General features: G+C 42.1%; 1 protein-coding gene across 1 annotated transcript in view; it reads left to right on the top strand.

The window, feature by feature from the left end:
* acvr2aa (activin A receptor type 2Aa) overlaps positions 1-25,777 on the top strand; it is a 91,621-nt gene extending 65,844 nt beyond the window's left edge. The window contains exons 5-11 of the mRNA XM_080456517.1: positions 3,570-3,713; positions 5,015-5,158; positions 5,939-6,084; positions 7,952-8,066; positions 10,697-10,835; positions 17,470-17,600; positions 19,672-25,777. Of these exons, the coding sequence (XP_080312643.1) occupies positions 3,570-3,713; positions 5,015-5,158; positions 5,939-6,084; positions 7,952-8,066; positions 10,697-10,835; positions 17,470-17,600; positions 19,672-19,866 (1,014 nt within the window). The 3' untranslated portion in view covers positions 19,867-25,777. The remainder of the gene's footprint in view (positions 1-3,569; positions 3,714-5,014; positions 5,159-5,938; positions 6,085-7,951; positions 8,067-10,696; positions 10,836-17,469; positions 17,601-19,671) is intronic.
* Positions 25,778-25,879: the final 102 nt, after the last annotated feature.

Here is a 25,879-nt window from a genome sequence, read left to right on the forward strand (position 1 = left end):
TACTGTATCCCTTTAGCTTAACCCATTAAGACCGGGAAGGGAAAACATCTGTGTCATTTTAAGATGTCTTTGACTATTCAAAAATAGCAGATATACAAGCTCATAGCGCGGCACCGAGTGCCGCGCTATGAGCTTGTAGATCTGCTATTTATTTATTTTTAAAATCGTGAAAAATTTGGGCAAATCTTTGAATGTATATACATTTTTAACTCAAATCTTTGCTTCTGGGGGTCCCTGGAATAACATATTTTTAGATGGGGGTCCGCGGCCAAATACATGTAATTTTGGGGGTCCTTGACATGAAAAAGTTTTTGAACCACTGATATAGAAACATATGTTTAAAAAAAAAAAAAAAGATCTAGAAGACATTTGTGAAGCAATCGCTTAATTTTTTTTTGCCCAAACTTTCACGATAAAAAAAAAGCAGCTTGTAGATATGAGCTTGTATATCTGCTATTTTTGAATAGCCAAAGAAATCTTAAAATGACAGAAATGATGCTTTCCCGGTCTTAATGGGTTAAGCGCCCGGGCTCTACTAGCTCCTCTCGCCTCCAGCCTATGTAACCTATATATGTCACCTCGTCTCGTTTCGGTATTTCTCCTCCGCCCTTTAACCCTCTTCATGCCGTAGCACCTAGCTCCTTCCCCCAACAACAACCCCCCCCTCCCCCCCCCCTTCGCTTGGGCTTTTTTATTTGATGATTCACCTCCCTACGGCGGAGGGAGGGGAGGCATGTGTGCGTGAAGCCGTGTCCGCTGCTCAGGAGGTTTCCTCGGGGCTTGTTGTCCAGACCCATAGGAGCAAAAAAACACAAACACCTTATATGTTACACAGGAGGCCCTGGTGTCCTAGTTTTTTTTATTTATTTTTTTGCGCAGTGCACACTGAAGGCTCAATAACAACCTCCCCTCCCCTCCCCGATTAAAAAAAAAAGTTGAAGGCTCTTGAAATTTGACCCTTAAACTGAATCACTGGTTCCTCCCGCAATAAGGCTCAGCAGCGAGCGAGCGAAGAGGCCCCGTGTATGACTACACTACAGATCCCTTTCCTACCTCACACACACACACACACACGCACACACACACACACAGGGCGCAGAGTTTATAGAGGAAGCGTCCCATTTATTTTGCTGACAAAGGGCCCATCTGATGCAGAAGGTCATTGTAGGTGGCGAACAGTCACTGACCAACACGGCTCCGCTCCGCTCTGCTCTTGCCGCCCTGGACGGACGGACGGACAGGAAGCTACGCCGGGCGTCCCCCCCCCACCTCCCCACGTATACAATGGAGCCCCCTCTCTGTCTCTAGCCATATAAAACGGACAGAAAGGTCACCTCTTTAGCCATAGCTACGCTGCTCTCTCTTATCAGTCGGCCCCATCACCAGCACTATCATCCTGCCTTTGTAGTTCTCTTCCTTGATTGAACTGAGGCAAAGGTCACTCTTTAGTACCCTATTAGGGATATAAACCACCGATGCAGGGACTCTCCGCAAGTAGGCTGTGTCCACAGAACCGGCTACGTTTTCCCTCTAATGAATTGGTTCTCAAAGTGGGGTCCGAGGTCCAAAGTGGGGACCCCAGGGGTCCGGCCGGGGGGTATACCAGAGCGTCCCTAGCAAAATGTGTTAATACAGCATCCTCATCTTTTTTTTTCCTCAAATTTTTATCCCACGATTTTGTAACTCATTTTTTCACCCAGTGCCAATTGCCTATGTAAACCTGGGCGCTACTCTCCCTCTGCCAGCCTAGGGAGAGCCCAGAACTGAGCTCATGTCTCCGTCAATGCATGAGGAGCTAGCAGGCCGCTTCTTGTCATCTGACAGGGGGGAGTTTCCCCGGTAGGACGTAGCGCGTGGAAGGAACACGTTATTCCAACCAGTTCCTTTCCCCTCCATCAGGCACCCCGGCTGACCAGGGGGAGGCAGTATAGAGACCAGGATATTTTTTTGCGAGGGTACCTACCCTAGGGGGACACAGGGAGAATATGCAAACTCCACACAGATAATCATTTTAACCTTTTATACTTTGGCTATTCAAAAATAGCAGATATACAAGCTTACATAAATCTTCTCCTCTGGTGGTCCCTGGCACAGAACATTTTCAGATGGAGGGTCCGCGGCCAAATACGTATCGATTTGGGGCTCCTTGAAACGGAAAAGTTTGAGAACCAATGCTCTAATGGACAAAAACAACAACAATGTGAATCAGTCCACCTGCCCTCTGTACCTCTCCTTCTCCCTCCCTCCCTCCCTCCCTCCCTCTCTCTCTCTCTTTCTCTGTTTTCAGCAGGGTTTTTCTAAAAGTCCCTGAGCTTGACCGTTGGTCTTAACCCATTCAATCCGGGAACGCATCTCTGTCATTTTAGATTTCTTGCTTTTTAAAGCAAACATTTGTAACTCAAATCTTTGCTTCTGGGGGGATTCTACAAATGTCTTCTAAATCCTAACAGTTTTTTTGAAAAACGTATGTTTCTATATCAGTGATTCTCAAACTTTTTCATGTCAAGGAGCCCAAAATGATATATATTTGGCCGTGGACCACCATCCCAAAATATGTTGTTCCAGGGACCCCCCAGAAGCAAAGATTGGAGTTAAAAAAATATATATATATTCAAGATTTGCAACATTTTTCACGATTTAAAGAAGCAGATCTACAAGCTCATAGAGCGGCACTAGGCTTATCCAATAAATATTAGAGAATGTATGTGTATTTCTGTCAACATTAGCTAAATGTCACTGTATTGTTAGCTGCTCAAAATGCAGCACTTGCAAGGATTTTTTTCCCTTTTAAAAAAAAATGGTGGTGGGATGTAGTAAAATGGTTACCTACACGTATATCTAGCAACTTGTTGTACAATGTTGTAACACTCCAGTTCAACATGAATGACAAGTGAATGACGTTTAAAAATGTGAGCAGTGAAATCTACCAAAAACACTGCGCACACTGCCAAATTGGTTGAAGACGGTGGCAATCTCTGCTAATGGCCAGAAGTCAACATTGGACCGCTATAGGGTCCTTTGAGAGCAGAACGGGTTCATGGGACGTTGTATCTATAGTGTCCCACCAGGCTGCCATCGAAAAACTAGGTCACCCTGGGCCTCATCCATCCATCCATCTATCCATCCATCCATGCACCCTCCCACCCACCCACCCACACATCTATCCATCTACTATCTAGCCCTCCGTCCTCCCAGTAGTCCAGAGACAGAGGTTTGTGATTAAGTTTAACAAGCTCAGGACTTCCCTCGGCCTCTGTAAGCCCCTGCTGTCAAAGCCTCATTGCAGCTGCTGCTGCTGCTGCTGCTGCCGAGTTTCCCTTTCCCCTACATCGGAGGGGCCCTCATCTCAGAGGCCCCCGGGCAAGCGCGCACACACACACACACACACACACACACACACACACACACACACACACACACACACACACACACACACACACACACACACACACACACACACACACAGTGAGTCAGGCTGATGAATGTTAAGCTCTGAGTGATGGATGACTCAACCGGTGTTGTGTGTGTGTGTGTGTGTGTGTGTGTGTTTGTTTTGCGTCACTCAACAGGACCCAGGCCCTATGCCCCCTTCTCCCATCCTGGGCCAGAAACCCCTGCAGTTGATCGAGATCAAGGCCAGAGGTCGCTTCGGCTGCGTGTGGAAAGCTCAGCTGCTCAACGAACATGTGGCGGTCAAAATCTTCCCCATTCAGGTAAGTGTGTGTGTGCGTGTGTGTGTGTGTGTGTGTGTGTGTGTGCGTGTGTTTTGTTCCCCGTGTTGCATGACGGTGTCTTTCTCCCGACTGTTTCCCTTCGGAAAGGAGAGGAGAGCTTCAGCCTTAAAGCTCTCCCAGGTCCTAATCCTCGGAGGCTGACCGGGGCCCTTAGCTTAGGCCAATCACTGTTCACTAAGCCCTCCGTGGCCTCGATTGACCACAGAGCACGTACCGATAGGACTGCAACCACCCCCCCCCCCCCCCCCCCCCCTCCCTCCCTCCCTCGCAGCGTGCACCGTTTGAGTGATTGTAAGCAGAACACTTAGCGCTTGTAAACGTCTATATTAATCCCTATTTCAATATGGAGCTATGTATAAAGTTAACGTACATTTCTGTCTCCTTCCACAAATGACTCTGTTGTTGTTCCTCATCAGGGAGGGAGAAATGGACGCCTTTTTTCTTTCCTTGGCTAGAGCAGTGGTTCCCAAACTGGGGGTCCCCAAATTATTTTGGGGGGGTCCCCAGATGATTAGCTTAAAGTGCAACATTGTTTTTTCACTCCACAGTAAACAAACCAACATACAGTATAAGTGTATACAGGGTATCTGCACATTTCAAAAAAGATTCAATGACTTTTAAGACCTTTTTAATACCAAATTGGCCAAATTGACAAATATTACGTTAGAAAGAGGCAAACATTGTGAAAATGCCCGATCTACAAGCTCACAACGAGCTTGTAGATCGGCTATTTTCACAATATTTATCTGTGGAACCGAGTCAAACTAAATGTAATGCCTACAATTCAAAGCGCTTGTCAGGGTGTGGGGTCCCCAGTTAAAATATGATTTATGATTTTTTTCACCGGTCGCAGCCTAAAAAGTTTGGGAACCATTGGCCTAGAGCAGGGGTTCCCAAAGTTGGGGTCGCGAGTGGGGTCGCGGGACACTGACGGTGGGGTCGCGAAATTATTTTGGGTCATAAAAAAATATAAATAAATAATAATAATAATAATAATACGATTTTTTTTTTATTCGACAGAATGGATGAAATACAATCTAAAAATGATTACAAATAGTACATTTTACCATTTTAATACGTTACTAATGTGCACCGAACGTGCAAGTTTATGTGCATAAATTACCTCCACGGTTAGGTGGGGTCGCGAGTCAATGGCCGCATTATTTTGGGGTCGCGGGCTGAAAGGTTTGGGAACCCATGGCCTAGAAGAGAATGCAGGCTGAGTCTTTGGGTTTGTCTTTCTCCAACTCCTGTCTTTAACTCTTCTCTTGGTCCTTCAGGACAAGTCGTCGTGGCAGAACGAATACGAGATCTACACCCTGAGCGGGATGCGACACGAGAACCTGCTGCACTTCATCGGCGCCGAGAAGCGAGGCACCAACATGGACATCGAGCTGTGGCTCATCACCGCCTATCACGATAAGGTAACGCTCTATCTCCCCTGCTGGACACTTTCAGCAGCTACAACCATAATATATATATATATATAAACCCCCCCCAAATGAAAGGGACACCACAGTCTCTTATTTGCAGTTTACCTTCTACATTTCAATGTAGAGCTCTTTACTTTCTTTTTACTTTTTGGGTAGATTGTTGTTTGTTTATCTCACCTGCACACATTTTTGTTTTTTCTTTGTTTTTCTTTGTTTTTATCAGTTTATTTCACTAAGCAGCTGCAATATTCCCAGCAGTTGGATAACTATACTTGCTCATGAGTAATATACAGTAGAATTAGATGGCTGTGTACTCTGTGTTCTTTCTGTTCGTGTACTGGCACGGCCTGCCCCCTAGTGGTCAGATGCCGCAACTAGAAAATTGCCTCTTTGCACTTCGCTTTGGAAAATATATATTTCCTCTTTGTCCAGCATCTCTGAGAAAGGTGGTTTGGAGCGAGTGTTTTATTGGACTATCATAACCAGCGTTGCCAGATTCTGTGAGAGAAACAAGCAACCAGGTCTAGGAAAACCAGCCCAAAAGAAGCGACTATGGGCCACATGAGTACTTAAACATGTACATCAGCTATTTGAAAATAGCAGATTTACAAGCTCACAACGCGTCGCGATGCAACACGTTGTGAGCTTGTAGATCTGCTATTTTTCAAATAAAATCTTGCGGGGAATAATTCATTAATTATAATAAGCAGATCTGGCAAACCCTGATCATAACGACTGACCCCGTTACTGCTTCCCTTCCTCCCCTGACAGGGGTCCATGACTGACTACCTGAAGGCCAACGTGCTGTCGTGGAACGAGCTGTGTCACATGGCCCAGACCATGGCCCGTGGCCTGGCCTACCTCCACGAGGACATCCCGGGGCTGAAGGACGGCCACAAGCCCGCCATCGCTCACAGGTACACAGACCTCCTCTGACATATGTGTGTAATCTGTCGTCATGCAGCTGCCTCCACACTAAAGCCCCTGGACTCGGTTTACCATTCAGCTCTGAGGCTTATTACTGTCAGTGGTGTAAAGCAACTAAGTACATTTACTCAAGTACTGTACTTAAGTACAATTTTGAGGTATTTTTTACTTTACTGGAGTATTTCCAATTTCCAGTACTTTTACTTCTACTCCACTACATATCGGATCCAAATATTGTACTTGTACTCCACTGCAATTATTTGAAAACTTAAGTTACTAGTTACTTCGTAGATTTTGATTATTATCACAAAACATACGTTAACCACTTCAGCTCTATATACATTTCGACCATTTGAAAATAGCCGATCTACAAGCTCACAATGCGTCCCGATGCGACGCATTGTGTGTTTGTAGATCGGCTATTTTCAAAAGATTTGTATACATTTGGAAACTTGAAATAGGACATTCTGCTTAATGAGTACTTTTACTTTTGGTACTTTAAGTACATTTTGATGTCAATACTTTTGTACTTTTACTCAAGTACATTTTGAATTCCAGATTTGTACTTGTAACAGTGTATTTCTATATTGCAGTGTTGATACTTTTACTTAAGTAAAACATTAGAGTACTTTTTCCACCGCTGGTGACAACTACAACACTCATCACTGTGTCCTGTATGATAAAGTGGGCTGGTCTTTCTGTGACTGAGAGACGCAATAATCATTGGCACCTCTTCATTCATAAAGCCCTGGTTGGAAAATTACCACCATATAGTATTTCACCCATGTTACGTCAGAACCCTAGTCGCATTCTAACTCACTCTAGCGAACGGCTAAATCTTCTGGTTCCTCTTGCCAAATCTGAACTGGGAAGGACTGCTCGCAGCACTGGTGCACCCGGTTCTTGGAACCTCTTGCAACAAGATTTAAATACAGTAGCACATTGGTTCTCAAAGTGGGGTCCGGGGACCCCCAGGGGTCCTTGAGGGAGTTCCAGGCAGTCCCCAGCTAAATGATGGCTAGTTAGGAACCAAATGGACCCTTATGGGTCTGTAACTCTGAGAGTGTAGAAATGGAACCAAATAGACCCGTCAGGGTCTATTTGGTTCCTTTTGTACACTCTCAGAGTTAAATTAACATTGATTTTACAATAGAAATTGGGGTCCCAGAGATAGAAATACCATTAAATGGGGGCCCGTAGCCTAATGCATGTCAAACTGGGGGTCCTTGAAATTAAAACGGTTGAGAATCACTGCTAGAGCCGTAAAAAATCTTCTCTTATGCGGGTCCCTGGCATATCTTTTCAAATGGGGTTCTGCGGGCTAATAAGTGTAAATTTGGGGGCCCTTGACATGAAAAAGTTTGAAAACCACTGCCCTTGCATATATTGGCCATGTTAATAACCGCTCATTACCTGTTTGCAACTGTTTTAACTGATTGCTGTCAACATGCAACTGTTTTAACTGATTGCTGTCAACATGCAACAGTTTTAACTGATTGCTGTCAACATGCAACTGTTTTAACTGATTGTTGTCAACATATTGTCTTTCTTTGTTGTTCCAATGTCATTTATATGTGTAATCTCTGCATCATTGTAAATGAGGGTCTCCCTCAATGATCTCTCAGAGAATTTCAAATAAAGTTTGAAGGAACGCCCACAGAAAAGGGACAAGACCCTGGTGTCATTCAGACATGAAACACACAAAATAAAAAAAGTTGTAAGTTGAACAAAGTAATCGCTGTGTATGCAGAAGTAGGGCTACGTTATGTGGTAGAAGCAAGTGGAGAGGCTTGATTCATCAGGCTGGCCCTCGATCTATGTTTAAAGTTACTGAGTGAAGATTTTGTCCGACAACAGGGACATCAAGAGTAAGAACATCCTGCTGAAAGCCAACCTGAGCGCCTGCATCGCTGACTTTGGACTGGCCCTGAGGTTCGAGTCCGGAAAGTCTGCCGGAGACACGCACGGACAGGTGAGCTTTTAGCCTCGTAGCTTTTAGGCTTGTGGAGGGGTTTAGGGGGTCGGGCTGTAATATGTTTATATGGCTTAAAGAATTCAATCTTTTGGATTCCATTGAGGCCTAGCATGTCAATACTGCTACACACAACGAGTTTCGGGACATGTGAATTTGTAGATTGGCTAAGTCATATGACTTAAAGGGGAGTTAGTTCTATTGGTTAGGGAGACCGGTGGCGTAGCGAAAAAGGTAGAAGATTTGTTCCAGGTGTGTCCCTCAACTGCCATTGTGTCTCGTCAAAGACTAGAGAACAGTGTTGCTAGATTTGGCGACTATAGGACACATAAGCACTTTAAACCTATATACCGGTATATTGGCTATTTGAAAATCGCCGATCTATAAGTTCACAACGCATCGCGTTGTGAGCTTGTAGATCGACTATTTTCAAAGAATCTTGAAAAAAAGGGGAACTTTTTAAAAACATTTTAAATGTTGTATTGGAGTCCTTGACACAAAATATTTTCAGATGGGAGTCCAGTCAGTCCACGGCCAAATTAATTTGAGGGTCCTTGCCGTGAAAATGTTAACCACTGGTTTAAACAACATTAGGAGACCACCCCAAAGTGGCTTATCATAGGTGGACATGGCAACACCGCAACAGAACCAAGTGTAGCCAGCCTACCATTTAGATGGTAGGCTGGTACCAGAAAGTCTTAGTGGTTGGTGGGGTGAGTTCATGATGAGGTATCGACCGAACGTTCATTTCTCGTCTCACAGCGACCAGTGTGAGAGTTTGTACTAACGTGCTGGTCGTTGTAGCACAAGGGCTTGGTGTGGCATGATGATACCACATGGACTTTGTAGCTCACGCTACCTAGTCCTTATCAAAAGGAAAGCACAGCTCATATACGTCATTCAGGTTATCTCAGTCTGCCTATAGCACAGTGATTGTATGGAACGTGTACCATTTGATCCTCGTGAAGGTCAAACCTTTGATTTTCACTGCCTATGGAACCTTGTTCATTCATATGAATGAATATCAGAAAGGAACTGTGTGTGTGTGTGTGTGTGTGTGTGTGTGTGTGTGTGTGTGTGTGTGTGTGTGTGTGTGTGTGTGTGTGTGTGTGTGTGTGTGTGTGTGTGTGTGTGTGTGTGTGTGTGTGTGTGTGTGTGTGTGTGTGTGTGTGTGTGCGTGTGTGTGCACTGTACCTTATCAGACCATGGCATTCAGTCTCTCATCACCCCTTCAGACATTTTTAAACCAATTTGTTGTATATTTTGCAATTTGTGTAATTTATTTTCCATACAAATAAGCAGGTTTACATAAATTAAATGTGTCTGTAACAACATGCATGCATATATATGTACAGCATACCATTATGACTTAAGATAATGAAAGAACAAAAAAAACAACAACCAGTAAGTTATACACCTGCAACCTTGTTCATTCCTTAACCACATATGAACCCTATTCTGGGCATGTCATAATAGGCGGACATTCGGTGAAAATAGCAGATCGCGAGCTTGTAGAGCGGCTATTTTCAGCAAAAAAAAATTTTGGAGAGAGAGAAAAACATTAGCGGTCCAAGGATAGAGCCCTGGGGACACCCTGGTCTAAGAAGTTTATAGGGTTCAAGTCGTTAACCCTGACCTACCCTTTCCCCATGGATCTTTCTCTAAAATCCCACTACGCCAGCAGGGGATTTTATATTGCAAAGTACATTGCAAAGTCAATGAAGAACCAAAATAAAAATTGAAATAAAACTTTTATATCGTGGTTCCAGCTACAATGAGGTGAGGTGCCTCCTTCCTTCCATAACCTCCAACATAACTTGTTCTTGCCCGATTCATCCCGAACCCTAGAGACTTCCTTAGATAGAAGGTCTTTCAAAGAGTGAATCCAATTTTCAGCGAATGTTCCCCCTATTTCCGGTGAATGTTCACCTAGTATGACATGCCCAGAATAGGGATGCTAGGGTAGTGGTTACCAAACTTTTTAGCTCAAGACCCAAAAGAGAGATTTAGACGTTTGCCCTGGACCCAAACTAATGAACATAGCAGATCTATAAGCTTCGCGCCACACATTTATTTATGAAAATCATTAGATTTTTTTCTTATGAAATACTTTTGAAATCTTTTGAAATTATAAAAAAAAATATATATATGTAGGAAATGGGAGAAATGTGGGATATTTACTCGCAATCCATAAAAATTGCTCCGCGACCCAAACATGGGTCCCGACTAGGCATGTAACGATTCACTCAACTCACAATAATGTATTTTCCATTAAAAAAATTATAATAATCTCTCTCTCTTACCAAATCCAGTATTTTATTTTTTATTATTTTTACAATACTGTTTTCTCTTATCTTCTTTTCAATACAATAGGAGACATGTAGAATCGGCTTCAGGTCTTAACGGGGTTAAATCGATTCACGATAAATCGTTACATGCCTAGTCCCGACCTACTGTTCGGGAAACTAGTGCTTTAGGGTTCATGTGGTTCAAGTAGCGAGGAAAGAAAGAAAGAAAAACGCAATTAACCGAAACAGCAGTTGGCCATCAGAGCCGCCGTCAGCCAGACAATACCGTCTCGCGGTAGGTTTCTAACAGCTGCTCGTCTCTCTCTCTCTCTCTGCTCCAAGGTGGGGACCAGGAGGTACATGGCCCCCGAGGTCCTGGAGGGAGCCATCAACTTCCAGCGGGACGCCTTCCTGAGGATAGACATGTACGCCCTGGGCCTGGTGCTGTGGGAGCTGGCCTCACGCTGCAAGGCTGCAGATGGTAAGTGAAGAGAAGAGGAGAGGAGAGGGAGGGCTGGTCCGTTTGATGACAAAAGGGACACGCGGTGTCAGTCAGTGGTGGAAAAAGTAATTTTTTTTTACTTAAGTAAAAGTATCAATACTGCAATGTAGAAATACTCTCTTACAAGTTAAAGTCTAGAATTCAAAATTGACTTGAGTAAAAGTACAAAAGTATTGGTATCAAAATGTACCAAAGTAGAAAGTACTCATTATGTAGAATATCCCATTTCACAAGTTTTAAAATGTATAAAAATCATTTGAAAATAGCAGATCTACAAGCTCACAATGCGCCGCATGGCCAAAATGTATATAGGGCTGAAGTGGGTAATGTATCTTTTGTAATGATAATCAAAATCTAAAAAGTAACTAGTAACTAAAGTTTTCAATTAATTGTAGTGGAGTAAAAGTATAATATTTGCCTCTGAGATGTAGTACTGCAAATTGGAAATACTCTAAAGTAAAAATACCTCAAAATTGTACTTTAAGTACAGTACTTGAGTAAATGTACTTAGTTACTTTACACCCCTGGTGTCAGTCATACCGGTTGGGGGGGGGGGGGGGGCAAAGAACAGGAAATTGCCTTCTGGTAGCAATGTGTAACTTTGGCTTGGTTCCAGCGTGTTGACTTGTGTAGTGCAATGATACAATCAATGGGCTGCCAATACATTACAGTACATGTGTACTGTATACAACAGACAGGCACAGGAGGCCATGTGTGAGCAGTGTACTATAATTAACAGACAGCATAGGAAACGTATAAGCGGCTTTACTGTACATATTAATGTCGTACATATTAAGCTCACAACGCGTGAGCTTGTAGATCGGCTATTTTCAAATATTTTAGTACTTTTACTTTTGGTACTTTAAATACATTTTGATGCCCATACTTTTGTACTTTTGTTAATTTTGAATTCTGGACTTTTACTTGTAACAGAGTATTTCTATATTGCAGTTTTGGTACTTTTACTCTTTTACTTGAGTACTTTTTCCACCACTGCACAAAATTAGCAGATCCGCAAGCTCCACCAGACTACCGTGTATTTCCAAATAGCCGCCTGGTTCCTTTTGGGTCTGACACCTTTTTGCGTATTAACTCTCTCAGTGCCAAGCCCTGAGTTATCCCGAGTTTTTTCCAGCCCTGAACGAGAAATCCCGAGTTTTTACTTTGTACTGTGATCGCACTGTTCTGTTTATTTTTCATCATCAGTTTCGCTTTCTGATTCCTTCAGACTCACCCGGGACCGGATTCATGACGCAGATTCCGTTTCCGGTTCTAATTTTTTTCCCCGTCATTTTCGGACAGAATAGGGAAAAACACGTTTTTTTCACACGGTATAAAAAACGAAGGGAGAGCTCCACTTCTATTTTCTTTAGTCTGGGTGACGAACAGTCATCGTAGTCGTGTATCACATCGTACTTAAGGCCGATCAGCGATTGTCGAAAACGTCACATCCAGTTATGACGTATAGACTGTTTGAGGGGGGGGGTCGAACGAGTCAGCGAGTGATCGAGGTGTCAATATACTGCTCTCTGCTGGTCGATCTGTCGTATGTGTTTAAAACCGCAGCTAGACAAACTATTTGAAAATTAAATTACAAAATAACAACAAAAAAAAACACGAAAATCTCTGGCACTGGGGGAGTACTTTATGAAAATACTCTGGCAGTCAAAGAGTTAACCCCCCCCCCCTCCAGGCCGGTGCAAAAATAAATAATAAAAGCCTGCTGCAAATAGCCGCCTGGTTCCTTCTAAACGCCCGGGGTCCAAATCGATTTCTGCGTATTAAACGCCTGCGCTACTATTTGGAAATATACGGTATTTATTCATACACTAATCACAGAGGTTGTTTGTATATTTCTATTCAATTAGCCACACAGGGGGGAGAGAGGTCATGAACTCCAATCAATAGCGTGTATTTCATATCAATAGTGGGTGTGTCTGTCTGTGCATACTAGTCTGCATAGCGTACACGTGATGTTGTGCGTTTTGTGTCCTGCATTGTTCTAGTCTGGGATGCAAGGAAGAAAACGTGCTTTCGTTTTTTTTTTCATTCTGGTCACAGAGGCCAGCGCTGCACTGCCTGTATGGATCCAATCTGTCTGGATCTATTCAGCGGTATTGACTGACAGCAGGACCTGGCTTTGGGACTAGTGCCCCACCAGCCCTTTTTGCCTTTAGCACAGCACACAAGCAGAACGTAGTTCCAGACTCTATATAACATTCAGGAGGTGTAGTTCCGGACTCTATATAACATTCAGGAGGTGTAGTTCCAGACTCTATATAACATTCAGGAGGTGTAGTTCCAGACTCTATATAACATTCAGGAGGTGTAGTTCCGGACTCTATATAACATTCAGGAGGTGTAGTTCCAGACTCTATATAACATTCAGGAGGTGTAGTTCCAGACTCTATATAGCATTCAGCAGGTGTAGTTCCAGACTCTATATAACATTCAGCAGGTGTAGTTCCAGACTCTATATAACATTCAGGAGGTGTAGTTCCAGACTCTATATAACATTCAGGAGGTGTAGTTCCAGACTCTATATAACATTCAGGAGGTGTAGTTCCAGACTCTATATAGCATTCAGCAGGTGTAGTTCCAGACTCTATATAACATTCAGGTGGTGTAGTTCCAGACTCTATATAACATTCAGGAGGTGTAGTTCCAGACTCTATATAACATTCAGGAGGTGTAGTTCCAGACTCTATATAACATTCAGGAGGTGTAGTTCCAGACTCTATATAGCATTCAGGAGGTGTAGTTCCAGACTCTATATAACATTCAGGAGGTGTAGTTCCAGACTCTATATAACATTCAAGTCAAGTCAAGTCACCTTATTTATATAGCACATTTAAAAACAACAGAAGTTGACCCAAAGTGCTTTACAATCACAATAGCATAACCTAATAAAAATACAGCATAGTAAAAGAAACATAAGGCAATACCTAAAAAAAAACACCAAAGATAGGAGAACATAAAAGTAATAAAAAAAAGAGGAAAACTACATTCAATGGCCATAGGTTAAAATTGCCCTCAGACTGAGCTGAAGGCAATGGAGAAGAGGTGGGTTTTTAGGGTGGATTTAAACCTTTCAATGGTGGAGCTGGACTTAATGTGCAGTGGTAAATTGTTCCAGAGTGTGGGCGCAATAACAGAGAAAGCCCGGTCACCTTTAGTTCTAAGGTTTGTTGGGGGAATGTCGAGGGGCATTTGGGAAGATGACCTAAGAACTCTGAGGGTAGGAGGTGCAGAAAGTAGGTCAGATATGTACTGTTGCGCGAGGCCATTTAGGCTTTAAAAACAAAAAGTAAAATTTTAAAATCAATGCGATGTTTCGATGGTAACCAGTGCAGTTGGGCCAGAACCGGGGTAATGTGCTCTCGCATCCTAGTTCCAGTCAGGAGTCTAGCAGCAGAGTTTTGGACCATCTGCAGACGGGAGAGAGTAGACTGAGCCAGCCCATGGTATAACGAGTTACAGTAGTCCAACCGAGAGGTAATAAAAGCGTGGATGACTGTTTCCAGGTCCCTATGAGTTAAAATGGGCTTCAATTTGGCTATGGTTCGTAACTGATAAAAACTACTGCTCACTACACTTGAAATTTGTTTATTAAAGTTCAAGGAGGAGTCCAAATAAACACCCAAGTTTTTTACAGTGGTGTGCAAATTTGCAGAGAGGGGGCCAAGAGCGCTTTTTAGGCCAGTGATGGAATGTTTCGGGCCAAAGATAATAATTTCTGTTTTATTTTGGTTCAGCTGGAGAAAATTTGTTGCCATCCAGCCTTTGATGTCATCAAGGCAATTTAGAACTCTATTTAAGGAGGACGTGTCGTTTCAGGAGGTGTAGTTCCAGACTCTATATAACATTCAGGAGGTGTAGTTCCAGACTCTATATAACATTCAGGAGGTGTAGTTCCAGACTCTATATAACATTCAGGAGGTGTAGTTCCAGACTATGTAACATTCAGGAGGTGTAGTTCCAGACTATATAACATTCAGGAGGTGTAGTTCCAGAATATATAACATTCAGGAGGTGTAGTTCCAGACTCTATATAGCCTTCAGGAGGTGTAGTTCAAGACTCTATATAGCATTCAGGAGGTGTAGTACCAGACTCTATATAACTCTATACAACACTACGTTGGGTACCTAGGTGTCTTCTTCGACAATCAAATGAACTTCGAGTTCCACATTAAAAAGGTTACCCAGTCATGCTTCTACCATCTACGCAATATTGCAAAAATTAAATCAATGCTCACTTCACAAGATCTAGAAAAAGTCATGCACGCTTTTGTTTCCTCCCGTCTTGACTATTGTAACGGACTCTATACCACCCTGAGCCGTTCATCATTATCCCGACTCCAACTAGTGCAGAATACGGCAGCCAGAATCCTTACTAACACCAACCGCAGAGCACACATAACTCCGGTGTTAGCCGCACTGCACTGGCTACCAGTTAGGTCCAGAATAGATTTTAAAATTATCCTAACCACTTATAAAGCGTTACACGGGCTGGCCCCACCTTATATTTTGGACCTACTGCCTCCTAAGGACAATATGAGATCCCTCAGGTCCTCTGACAAAGGCCTTCTTAAAATACCTGCGTCCAATCGCAAAACAAAGGGTGACCGGGCCTTTGCAGTGGTTGCTCCCACACTGTGGAACGCCCTACCATTGGCCATAAAAAATGCAGAGTCTGTTGAAGGTTTTAAGAGGATGTTAAAAACACATTTGTTCCGTAAGCATTTTTACCCATAGCTCTACCTGACTTTCACGGACAAATTGCTTTGTTTTAATCCTTGTTGTTGTATTGTTTTATTACTCTATTTATATACTTTTATACTCTGTTGTTAACTTGTTAATTTTGTTTAATTGTGTTCCATTGTACAGCACTTTGTAACCTTGTTTTGAAATGTGCTTTATAAATAAAATTTACTTACTTACGTTAACAGAGAACTCCATGGATGTATTACTTCCTTTCCATTTGACGTAGACGCACAGCAAAAAATGTACATTCTATTCCTTAATTCCTATGGCCCTGCCTGACCTGTGTCAGTACATTGGAGCAGAGTTCAGTGACAGAACCGTCAGTGGTGGGATATTATTTATGTTTTCTATCACCGTTGTTCCTTATATCGTCACCGTCGGGTGGAAACCAAAACCGTTACTTTTCAGGAACTGTAAGAAAAAGAACCTGTGTTCCAACGGATCTATTATTTAGTCAGAAGCTCTTGTTAAAGCTGCACTATGTAACTTTCCTCTTCTACCCCGGGTTTGAACCCGGTTTCCTGCGTAAGTGCTGACATTTTTGCCATTGCCTGCCTGCTTTCGTGTCGGATCCTGTGTCTAGGTGAGACGTGACCTTTGGCACGATTTAAAATGTCTCAATAGAAGAGCAGGGAGACAAAATACAACCACCCCAATTGTATAAGTTATATTGTATTGACATACTCTACCATACAGGTTGGACAAAATTACATTTTAATCATTAAAAGAAAGTGACCTAGTGCCGCTTTAATACTTTTCATTGGTTCAATATTTATAAAACCCACAGACATACTTGACCACTTTCACTGTCACTTTCAAAATGTTTTTTAAACAGCCGATTCATGCAATTGAATTAGGCCATTAATGTATTAACTCATTCACTGCCAGGCTTATTTCAAGCTTGTTGATCCATATGCCAAAGGCATTATGGATCAAACGGAGAAAAAAAATTCTCCGTTTAATTTTTAACATTGAAGTGGATGGAGAATTAACTTTTTGAAAATCGTTTTCTCCTAGTTCCTTTGAGATAAAAAAGTCAAAAGACGTCAAAAGACGTCATTGGCACTAATGGCGCACTGAAAACGGCCGTCAAAAGACGTCATTGGCACTATATGAGTTAAAAAAACATGCAAAGTTGATATAAGGAGATACAAGGTTTCTGCCCGATCAGATTTAGATGACAAGGAGTATCATTCATCAGAGCTGTTATTTTCTCAATTTTTATGTTTTAGAATTTTCTTTTTAAGATTTTTTGCCTTTAATGACATGCCCAATAGATGGATTGATCATTAACTCATTCACTGCCATTCACTAAATAGCCCAAAAACCCAGACTGCCGGGATTTTGCGATTTTCACCTTTTTCAAGTAGTTACAGAAATATTTATCTCCAGTATGATCGATCCCCGGATGGTTGCTAATCACGGAGGGTTTCACTGTGCTTCCGTGAAAGAAAGAAAAATGTCATCGCGATTCCCGTTCGCTTGTATACCCAGTTGAAAATAGTATGTTTCGCTCAAAAATACATAGTAAAACACAGGAGCCGAGATTCAGAATATTTCCCTAATATTTTGACCAGGAAGTGAATGGAGCAGTACATCTTTGGATCGCGTTATCTCCTGGTCCTTTGTGAAAAACGAAAAATAATAATAATTATATATATATATATATATATATATATATATATATATATTTTTTTTTTTTTTTTTTTTTTTTTTTTTTTTAATAGACGTCAAAAGACATGTGGGTGTTTTTATAAAAATGATCAATGATAAAAAAAAATATATATATATAATCGATTGAATCTGTTGGGTTTGATTTAACCGTTAAGACATGTGTGATCTCCTCCAGGCCCATTGGACGAGTACATGCTGCCGTTTGAGGAGGAGGTGGGCCAGCATCCCTCCCTGGAGGACATGCAGGAGGTGGTGGTGCACAAGAAGCTGAGACCCATACTCAGGGAGTGCTGGCAGAAACACGCGGTGAGTCCACCACCATGTCAACTACCAGTGGTGGAAAAAGTGCTAACATTTTGTACTTAAGTAAAATTATCAATTCTGCTGTATGAATATGTAGAAATACTCGGAATAAAAAATGTGCTTGAATAAAAGTACAAAAGTATTGGCTTAAAAATGTACTTAAAGTACCAAAAGTAAAAGTATTCATTATGCAGAATGTCCCATTTCACAAGTTTTCAAAAAAATATATTTTGAAAATAGCAGATCTACAAGCTTGCGACGCATTGTGAGCTTGTAGATCGGCTATTTTCAAATGGGCAAAATATATATAGGGCTGAAGTGGTTAGTGTGTTTTGTAATAATAATCAAAATATACAAAGTAACTGGTAACTAAAGTTTTCAAATAATTGTAGTGGAGTAAAAGTACAATATTTGCCTCTGAGATGTAGTGGAGTAGAAGTAAAAGAATAGAAAATTGGAAATACTCCAATAAAGTAAAGTACAGTACTTGAGTAGATGTACTTAGTTACTTTACACCACTGTAAACTACAACACCTACTTCTCCACCATGTGAAACACAACAGCAGCGTGGGTTCGAATCCACCGCAGTTTATCCGGCTTTGTCGAGCTTCTATACAAACACAATTCGGCCCGTGTAAGGGGGAGGGAAGCCGGGCGGGGAGGAGGGTGACATTTTCTCACTTTGAGTTTCTGGGGGTCCCTGGCACACAACATTTTTAGATGGGGGTCCGCGGACAAATGTATATCAATTAAGGGGTCCTTGGCATGAAAAAGGTTGAAAACCACTGTCTTAAACAGTGGTCTGAACCTGTCTGTGTCTGCAGAGCAGCCTAACTGACCAGGGGTCTAAATAGTGGTCCGAATCTGTCTGTCTGCAGAGCATCCTAACTGTAACAAGCCCCCAAGCAGCAGACTGCTATTGATCGCAGACTGATACCGTCTCTGTGGCCAGTTCCCGCCTCGCCCCCCCCCTACTCCCCCCCCCCCCTCCCCCACCACCCCACCCCCCAGTCAAAGAAGATAGCAGGCATTTCTGTCTGAAATTGGTGCTGAGTGGCCTTCTTCTCACTGTTTTTGCACTATCAGTGTCTCCCATCGTATCTGTTTTCCAGGCCGCATTGAGCCACTTCCTCCCCTGCGGTGTCTGTGACGGCAGATTATCTTTTGCTAATGGTGTCTGCTCTCTGGCCCCAGCGCTGTGCCCTGTGGGGGCCGTGGTGCACTGTCATGTCCTTGTCTTTTATGGGATGTCCTGACCCCAGTGTGCACAATAACATTTTTTATGTTATTATAAAATAATTTTTGCTTTTTTTTGGTGCTTTTTTTCCATTAAAGAAAGTTGATAAAATAATTATATGTCTTTCAATATCCATGGCCATGAAATGCCATTTATGCAGTGGTGGACAAAGTACTTGATCCCCCAGTACTCCTGGTCAAATATTACTCAACTACAATTGAAAGTTGCTCAGTCAAATTTGTACTGGAGTTAGAAAGTACTGGAGTACTACTTTTATAAAAAAAAATATTATAGTATGCAAAATTACATGCTACAAATTACAAAGTACATTTTCGTATTAATATCAATGCATTGCCCCCCCGCAAAAACAAATCTAAGACTTACGTGATGCATAAAATAAATGATCAATAATAGCTTGCAACAAGCTCATGTGTGGCTCAATGTGTGGCAACACATTATGAGCTTGTAGAACGGCTATTTCTGGCAAAGACATGTTGTGTAGACGGGGAAAAAATGTGTGTGTCTGACCCTGCTGTACCCAAGGCAAGGCAGTTTTATTTGTATAGCACATTTATTTATTTGTTAGGCAATTCAATGTGCTTTACACAGAACATCAAGCAAAGGAAACACAATTATATATATGACATTAGGATGCACAAAACAAATAACAGAATAGATACAGTTACAGTGCAGAAGAGAAAGAAAAAGAAAAGTAACTCAATCAAAGGCAACGGCAAACAGAAAGAGTGGCAGCAGACCTGCAGTTTTCTGGGAGTTTGTTGCAGATATGTGGTGCATAAAAACTAAAATGCTGCTTCCCCACGTTTCTGTCCCCAGGGCCTGGCCATGCTGTGTGAGACCATCGAGGAGTGCTGGGACCACGAGGCCGAGGCGCGCCTGTCGGCGGGCTGCGTGGAGGAGCGCGTGGTGCAGATGCAGCGGCTGGGCAACGTCACGGCGCCCGAGGAGATCGTCACCGTGGTCACCATGGTCACCAACGTGGACTACCCCCCCAAAGAGTCCAGCCTATGACTAGGCTGAGAACCAAAATCACAACGAGACGGACGGGATGCCTCAAAAGACTCACTCGACGCCCCGAAACTTACACCCTCCCACCCCGAGCCACCTACCCACCCACCCACACCCCCACCTCCCCTAGTCCCCCGTGAGCGGAAAGAGCCGAGACTCGTCCCGTTCGTTGTGTTTTTAATTTTGGTTTTACGTTGTTGTTGTTGTTTTTTCTACCACGTAACCGCCATCACATTGTACACAAGGTGTACCTGGTGGCGGATCAGGCTGAATCCCGGGGCCCGGATTGGCTGGAAGCTCCCATTGTTCTGGTCCCCTGTAGCTGTATGGCTACACGTGTTGTAGCTTATGGCTACTGTAGCGTATGGCTACTGTAGCGTATGGCTACATGTGTTGTAGCGTATGGCTACTGTAGCGTATGGCTACACGTGTTGTAGCGTATGGCTACTGTAGCATATGGCTACATATCTTGTAGCGTATGGCTACACGTGTTGTAGCGTATGGCTACACGTGTTGTAGCGTATGGCTACATGTGTTGTAGCGTATGGCTACATGTGTTGTAGCGTATGGCTACATGTGTGCCTACAAAACTTTCAGGAGCCCGAAACCTTGTTTCAGAATCATGGAGGAGAAAACTCTTTAACGGCACAGAGAACAACCTCTCTTTCAAGGTGGACCACGGCTAAGCTAAGCACCATGACAATGAACTCGACCCTTTTAAGGTTGACCCTTAACCTAAACTAGTTTTCTCTGTTTTTAGTCGAAAGACTTCCTGGAAAGACTACGTCAGACTGTTGGGTTCTTTTCTAAGAAAAAGGAGCCGTGGAGAGAAGAATCCTTCACATACACACTTTCATTTCATTTCAGTATAAACACAAAAAAAAAGGGCAACTCGGTTTTTAGACACATTTGCTGTTTTTTGTTTTTTTTGTCTTTCTATGAATGACTATGTAATGCCAATAAGAAACAGCTTCTGAATGTCTGTGTATCGCTGCTGTATATATATACATATATATACATATATATCAACCGAGAGAGAGAGAGACTAAGAGTGTAATCAAGTTTATTTATCCAGACCTGCCTCGCAGCATTTCTTTCGAAAACTACCATTTAAGGGTAAATCCTGGTTTAAAAAAGAAAAAAATCATTTCATGTTGTGGTTATGGGGTTCTTTAGCGCAAAGAGTCGAGAGCTGAGTGAGAATGTAATGCATGGTTTTTATTTTGTGAGTAAAACATTTTGCCGTAGCTAATGCTAAATGAGCAGGGCTTTCATAGGCAATCTTGGCATGTTTTGAATTTAGTTTTTAGGAAAAAAAAACTCCTCGCACCGCGGTGTCACTGACTTCAGGTGATTGAAACGAGAACTATGCAACATGTCTGCTATTGCCCTCTGATCCTCATTGTTCATTTATCATTACCGGCGGCTAGTGGAACCGTGCGTTCCAGTTTTGCCCAGTCCGCTCACTGACTACTCTTAAGGTCCTTAACACATCCAGCGTCGGCAAATATTTCACATCAAACTATACATTTTGGCGATGCCTCATTCAGGTTGATGCTCTTCACGCTGAAAAATCTAAAAAACATTCTCTTTATCACTGCTTAACGGTCGGGACTACGGTCTGTAGTCCTGACACGAGCACGACTTGTGTCAGGACAACATCCGTTCGAATTAAGGCAAATGAAATCACACAAAACAAACGCTTTTCCGATGTGTAAAGGACCGTAAGAGCAAAAAAGAACCACCTTGAGCAGCGCATCATGGCAAAAACAAAACAGGAAAACGCGTATCCTTCTAACCTCTCTCAACCAGGTATACCTCAGTGTCACATTCTACCAGTAGAGGATCTCCTCGGTATAACACTAAAACGACCACTACGGAACATTCAGATGACCTGTTTGGTATTGAAGCTTTTTTCAAATCACACGGTGTAGGTAGGGGGGGGGGGTGGATGGGGTGACTTTATGAGTATGCCAACGTAAAGAAGAAGAAAAAAAAAGGCCATTCACAAAAACAGTGTTTCTGCCTTCTTAGTAGTTTTCTCTGTGTTTCCTCGTTGACCCCCCCCCCCCCCCCCCATGCTACTTTTAATGTGATTGTGACTGTTGTTGTCCTGAAATTTAGACCCTTTTTGATTAAGACAAATCCCTGAGAATATGAATTTCAGAGAGAGAGAGCGTGAAAAAAGAAATAAATGAAAGCACTTCCCCTTTTTAGGTTTGCGGTGTCCACTGAATATTTACGATGCATGCCTGTTGTTTTTATATATTATTTTGAAGGGGGGATTTCTTTACATTTTTGAGCCTCTATAAGTACAGGTGGGTCAATGTGTAAAACCCCCCTCCCTTTTTTTTCCTTTTTTTTTTTTATTATAACAAAAAAACGTCTACTATCCACTGTACTCCATTTGTTAGGTCTCCCCTCTCTCTGTTTGTATGTTCGTGTTTAGTTAATTGTTTTTTTTTCTTCTTTTGAGGTGTTGCTACCCCACACCAGATTTCAAAGACATCTCAGGAAAACATTCATCCGCTACGGTCCAACTGACTTGGGCGACTCGTGCCATTAATTTTTTTGACACCTATTACAGTATGTCAAAAAGGGGTGTACGGACATGAAGTTGCTACAGTCAGCGTTGGGTGTTCTGCTGTTGGGTTCAGGGGTTGGAATGGGGCGGAGCGTGTGTTTGTTGCCTCTTCAACCTCTCTGGGGGTCCGTAGACCCTCTTAACCAATCAGCCCAATAGAATTTTTCCCCCTCCCTTTGGCGATGTGCTATTTTTACAACTACAAAAAAAAAGTATTCAAAAGGCAAGTCTCGGCATCTTCGATAAAGTAGAAAGGTCAAATGCAAGCCAGCCCTCGCATAACTTTGAGGAGCTTGTAGCATTTTAAACAAGAGGCAACCTGTCAACGAGATCTTTTTTGGCTACAGGTCATCTTGCAAAATGGTTTCCACAAACGGTGGCTTCAAACTTTTGTGTGCTTCTCTACCCACTACCCAGCAAAACCTTTTTTTGGTTTTATTTCCACAAAACAGACATTCAGGGATGGAACGCTATGTTTTCTATACTCAGTTTTTAACAGTATGCAATCAAAAGTTGGAGCAAACACTAGACCTGCCAACTTTTTTTTACTTCTCTGTAGCGTTTTGTTGCCGTTGTTGTTGCTGTTGTTCAACTCTTTTGAAAAAGAAAAACAAAAAAAAGTTAAATGAACCAGAGCATCCTCTGGCCTTTTTTTTTGCTAATATTATACCACATGGACGGTTGTCAAGCTCCCTGGGTGTGTGGGCGTGCTTTATCAGCGCCGTGGTTCTCAACCTGTGGGCTGGCGGGGACCACTGGTGGCCCGTGAGGGTATTGCAAGTGGGGGGGGGCCCACTTAAGATTTTAATGATAATATTTATATTATATTAATTAATTATATTATTATAATAACATTAATATAAAATAAATGATAATGTAAAAATATATATATTTTAAAACCTTGATAAAATGAGTTTTCATTGTGATACCGATAAATAAGGAACTGTATACTATGTTAGTTCAATTGATATAAGCCAGAACACAATAGATTGATTGATCATTAAAATAAACATGCTCTGAAAATGCACGAGATTTTCAAACGGCGCCCCTGATCCAGCAAAGGTTGAGAACCACTGCGTTAATTAGCACAGGTTTTGGGTTAAAAAAGATGGCCACACAACACCACAGAATCCTCAGCTTTCCTTTGTTTTTAGCCCATTAAGACCTGGAACGCATCTGTGTCACTTTAGATTTCTTTGGCTATTCAAAAATAGCAGATATACAAGCTGGTGCCGCGCTATGAGCTAGTAGATCTGCTATTTTTGAAGAAAAAAAACATTTTTAAGAATCGCCTCAGGTCTTAATGGGTTGAGTTTTTAGTTTTTTTTTAAGAACTATAGGTTGTTCATCACACCTAAAAAGACAGATAATCCTCAAAGCTCTCCCAGGGAGGGTGTGATGATGAGCGTTCGTGTTCAATCCACTGATGCTGTTGCTGGCTCACGTTGCTGTCTGTCCCAGAAGCCACTTCGTGGAGGTGACGATACGTGGACTTGGACGTGAAGCCAAAGATGGTTGTATCCGAGATGCAGGGAGGAGTTAACATTTTTGCAAACCCGCTGCCATTTTGATATAACTCGAACTTTGTTATCTGTAGCACTGCTAACGCTAAAAGAGGACGGTCAACATTATTAGGCATTTCTATCCACATTTTGCTCCACAAAGTTGTTGGGTTTTTGTTTTATTTTTATTTTTATGCTGCTGTTGTGCTCTGCAAAAAAAGGCTGTCTCCTCAACCAATCCTCTCCAGAAAATGAAATAATTGTCTCGCCATACAAGCGAAAGTTGGCTATTTATGTCACGTGTAAATGTGTTCTTTGAAATGGTTTTTATGAAAACGCAGCCCGCATTATTTTCTTTTATTTCTCTTCTTTTTTGTTGTTGTCCTTTTTAATCAAAGCCAAACCCCCCCACACCCCCCCCACGCCCCCCCCCCACCTCTCCTCGAGAACATTAGATAACTGGATGGCAAAATGCACAGTGTGTACATATGAATGTTGTTTTAGATTGTGATTTTAGCATGAGGTTGTTTTTTATGGTCTCAAGGCAAAAAAAAAATCCTTTATAATGTTAATATTAAAAAAAAAAGATTTATGTTGTTTATTTTATATGACAATGATATTTTAAGAAACAAACAAACAAAAACAAAACAAATTGTTTTATTAATTTATGTCCAAGGCTCAAAAATGACACTAATTTCCCCTTGTGGAGGAATCGGTGTGGTGTGTATATATCTTCTCTCTTTTTTTCTCTCTCTTCCCCCACACTGGTGAAGTCTTTTATTTTTGTTTTGTTATTTTTTGTTTGTTTTGCTTTCATTTTTTCGGATGGGTTCATTAGATACCTCAGACATCCCTCTACTGGTGCTCCACCATTCTAATGACATCATCACCCCGCGTCAATCAGTGTTGAGAGCAGGCTTTATGATGCTGCAGCAGTGTTTGAAGACGACATCACCACATCTGACCTGCAAAAAACTCTCGCTTTTTCTTTCCTTTTTGGGGGGTCTTTTTTCTCCTCAAATATGCTGACATCATATGGCTCTTTTCCATAACCAGAACTTAAGTGAACCATGTCTGTTTGCTGTGAAACATATTTAACAGGTGTCTGGATTCATTTCCAAACCAATACACTACAGCTCGGTTTCCCAGATAAGGTTCTCGGAACTTTCATTTGGTCCCTTGCCCAGGAGGTGGTGCTAGAGCCCTTACTTCTGGGGAAACTCAGAACTACAAATTTCAGAACTAAACTCTTTCAGAAATAGCGAAAATAGCCAACCTACAAGTTCACAAGGTGTCAGCTTGTAGACTGGCTATTTTCACTACTTCATTTATTTTATTTTAATGACACCTACCTCCCCCTTCAGCGGGGGTTCCTGGCTATAACGGAAATGTAAAACAACAACAAAAAAACTATCACAGAACATAACAGGTTCTGGTTAGTTTCAGGTTGAATGGAAGGTTCTGGGCTTAACCCTTCGTAGTGGAAAAGAGCCATAATCTGACACGTTGCTTCTCCCTAAAACACAGTAGTTCAGAATGTCACCATTAATACACCCCGAGGTGTGTGTGTGTGTGCGTGTGTTCTTTTAAAAAGCTGCCCTAGCTTTTCCATCAGCAGACAGAAAATGGCCATCCCACACCAATAGGATAAGAATGACATCTTTTCTTTTTTTTGTTTTTGATTTATTTTATTTTTTCATTTTACAAGTATTTAACAAACTGTTTCAGGGCTTGGTTGGAAGTGATTGTTGAATATTGTACAGAAGACAAAATGTATGCTATCCTCCCCCTCCCCTAAAATAAAATAAAGTATAGTGACTGCTCTGCACCTGCGTGTTGTTGTCTTTTGGATCTTGTAAGGCCCAGGTTGGTTGAATAGGCTCTATGCACAGCAGCCATATTGGAAAGAAATTGGTCCTCTTCCTTACTT

The sequence above is a fragment of the Gymnoscopelus braueri genome, assembly GCF_963280865.1.
Source record: "Gymnoscopelus braueri genome assembly, chromosome: 18".
Taxonomy (NCBI): Eukaryota; Metazoa; Chordata; class Actinopteri; order Myctophiformes; family Myctophidae; genus Gymnoscopelus; species Gymnoscopelus braueri.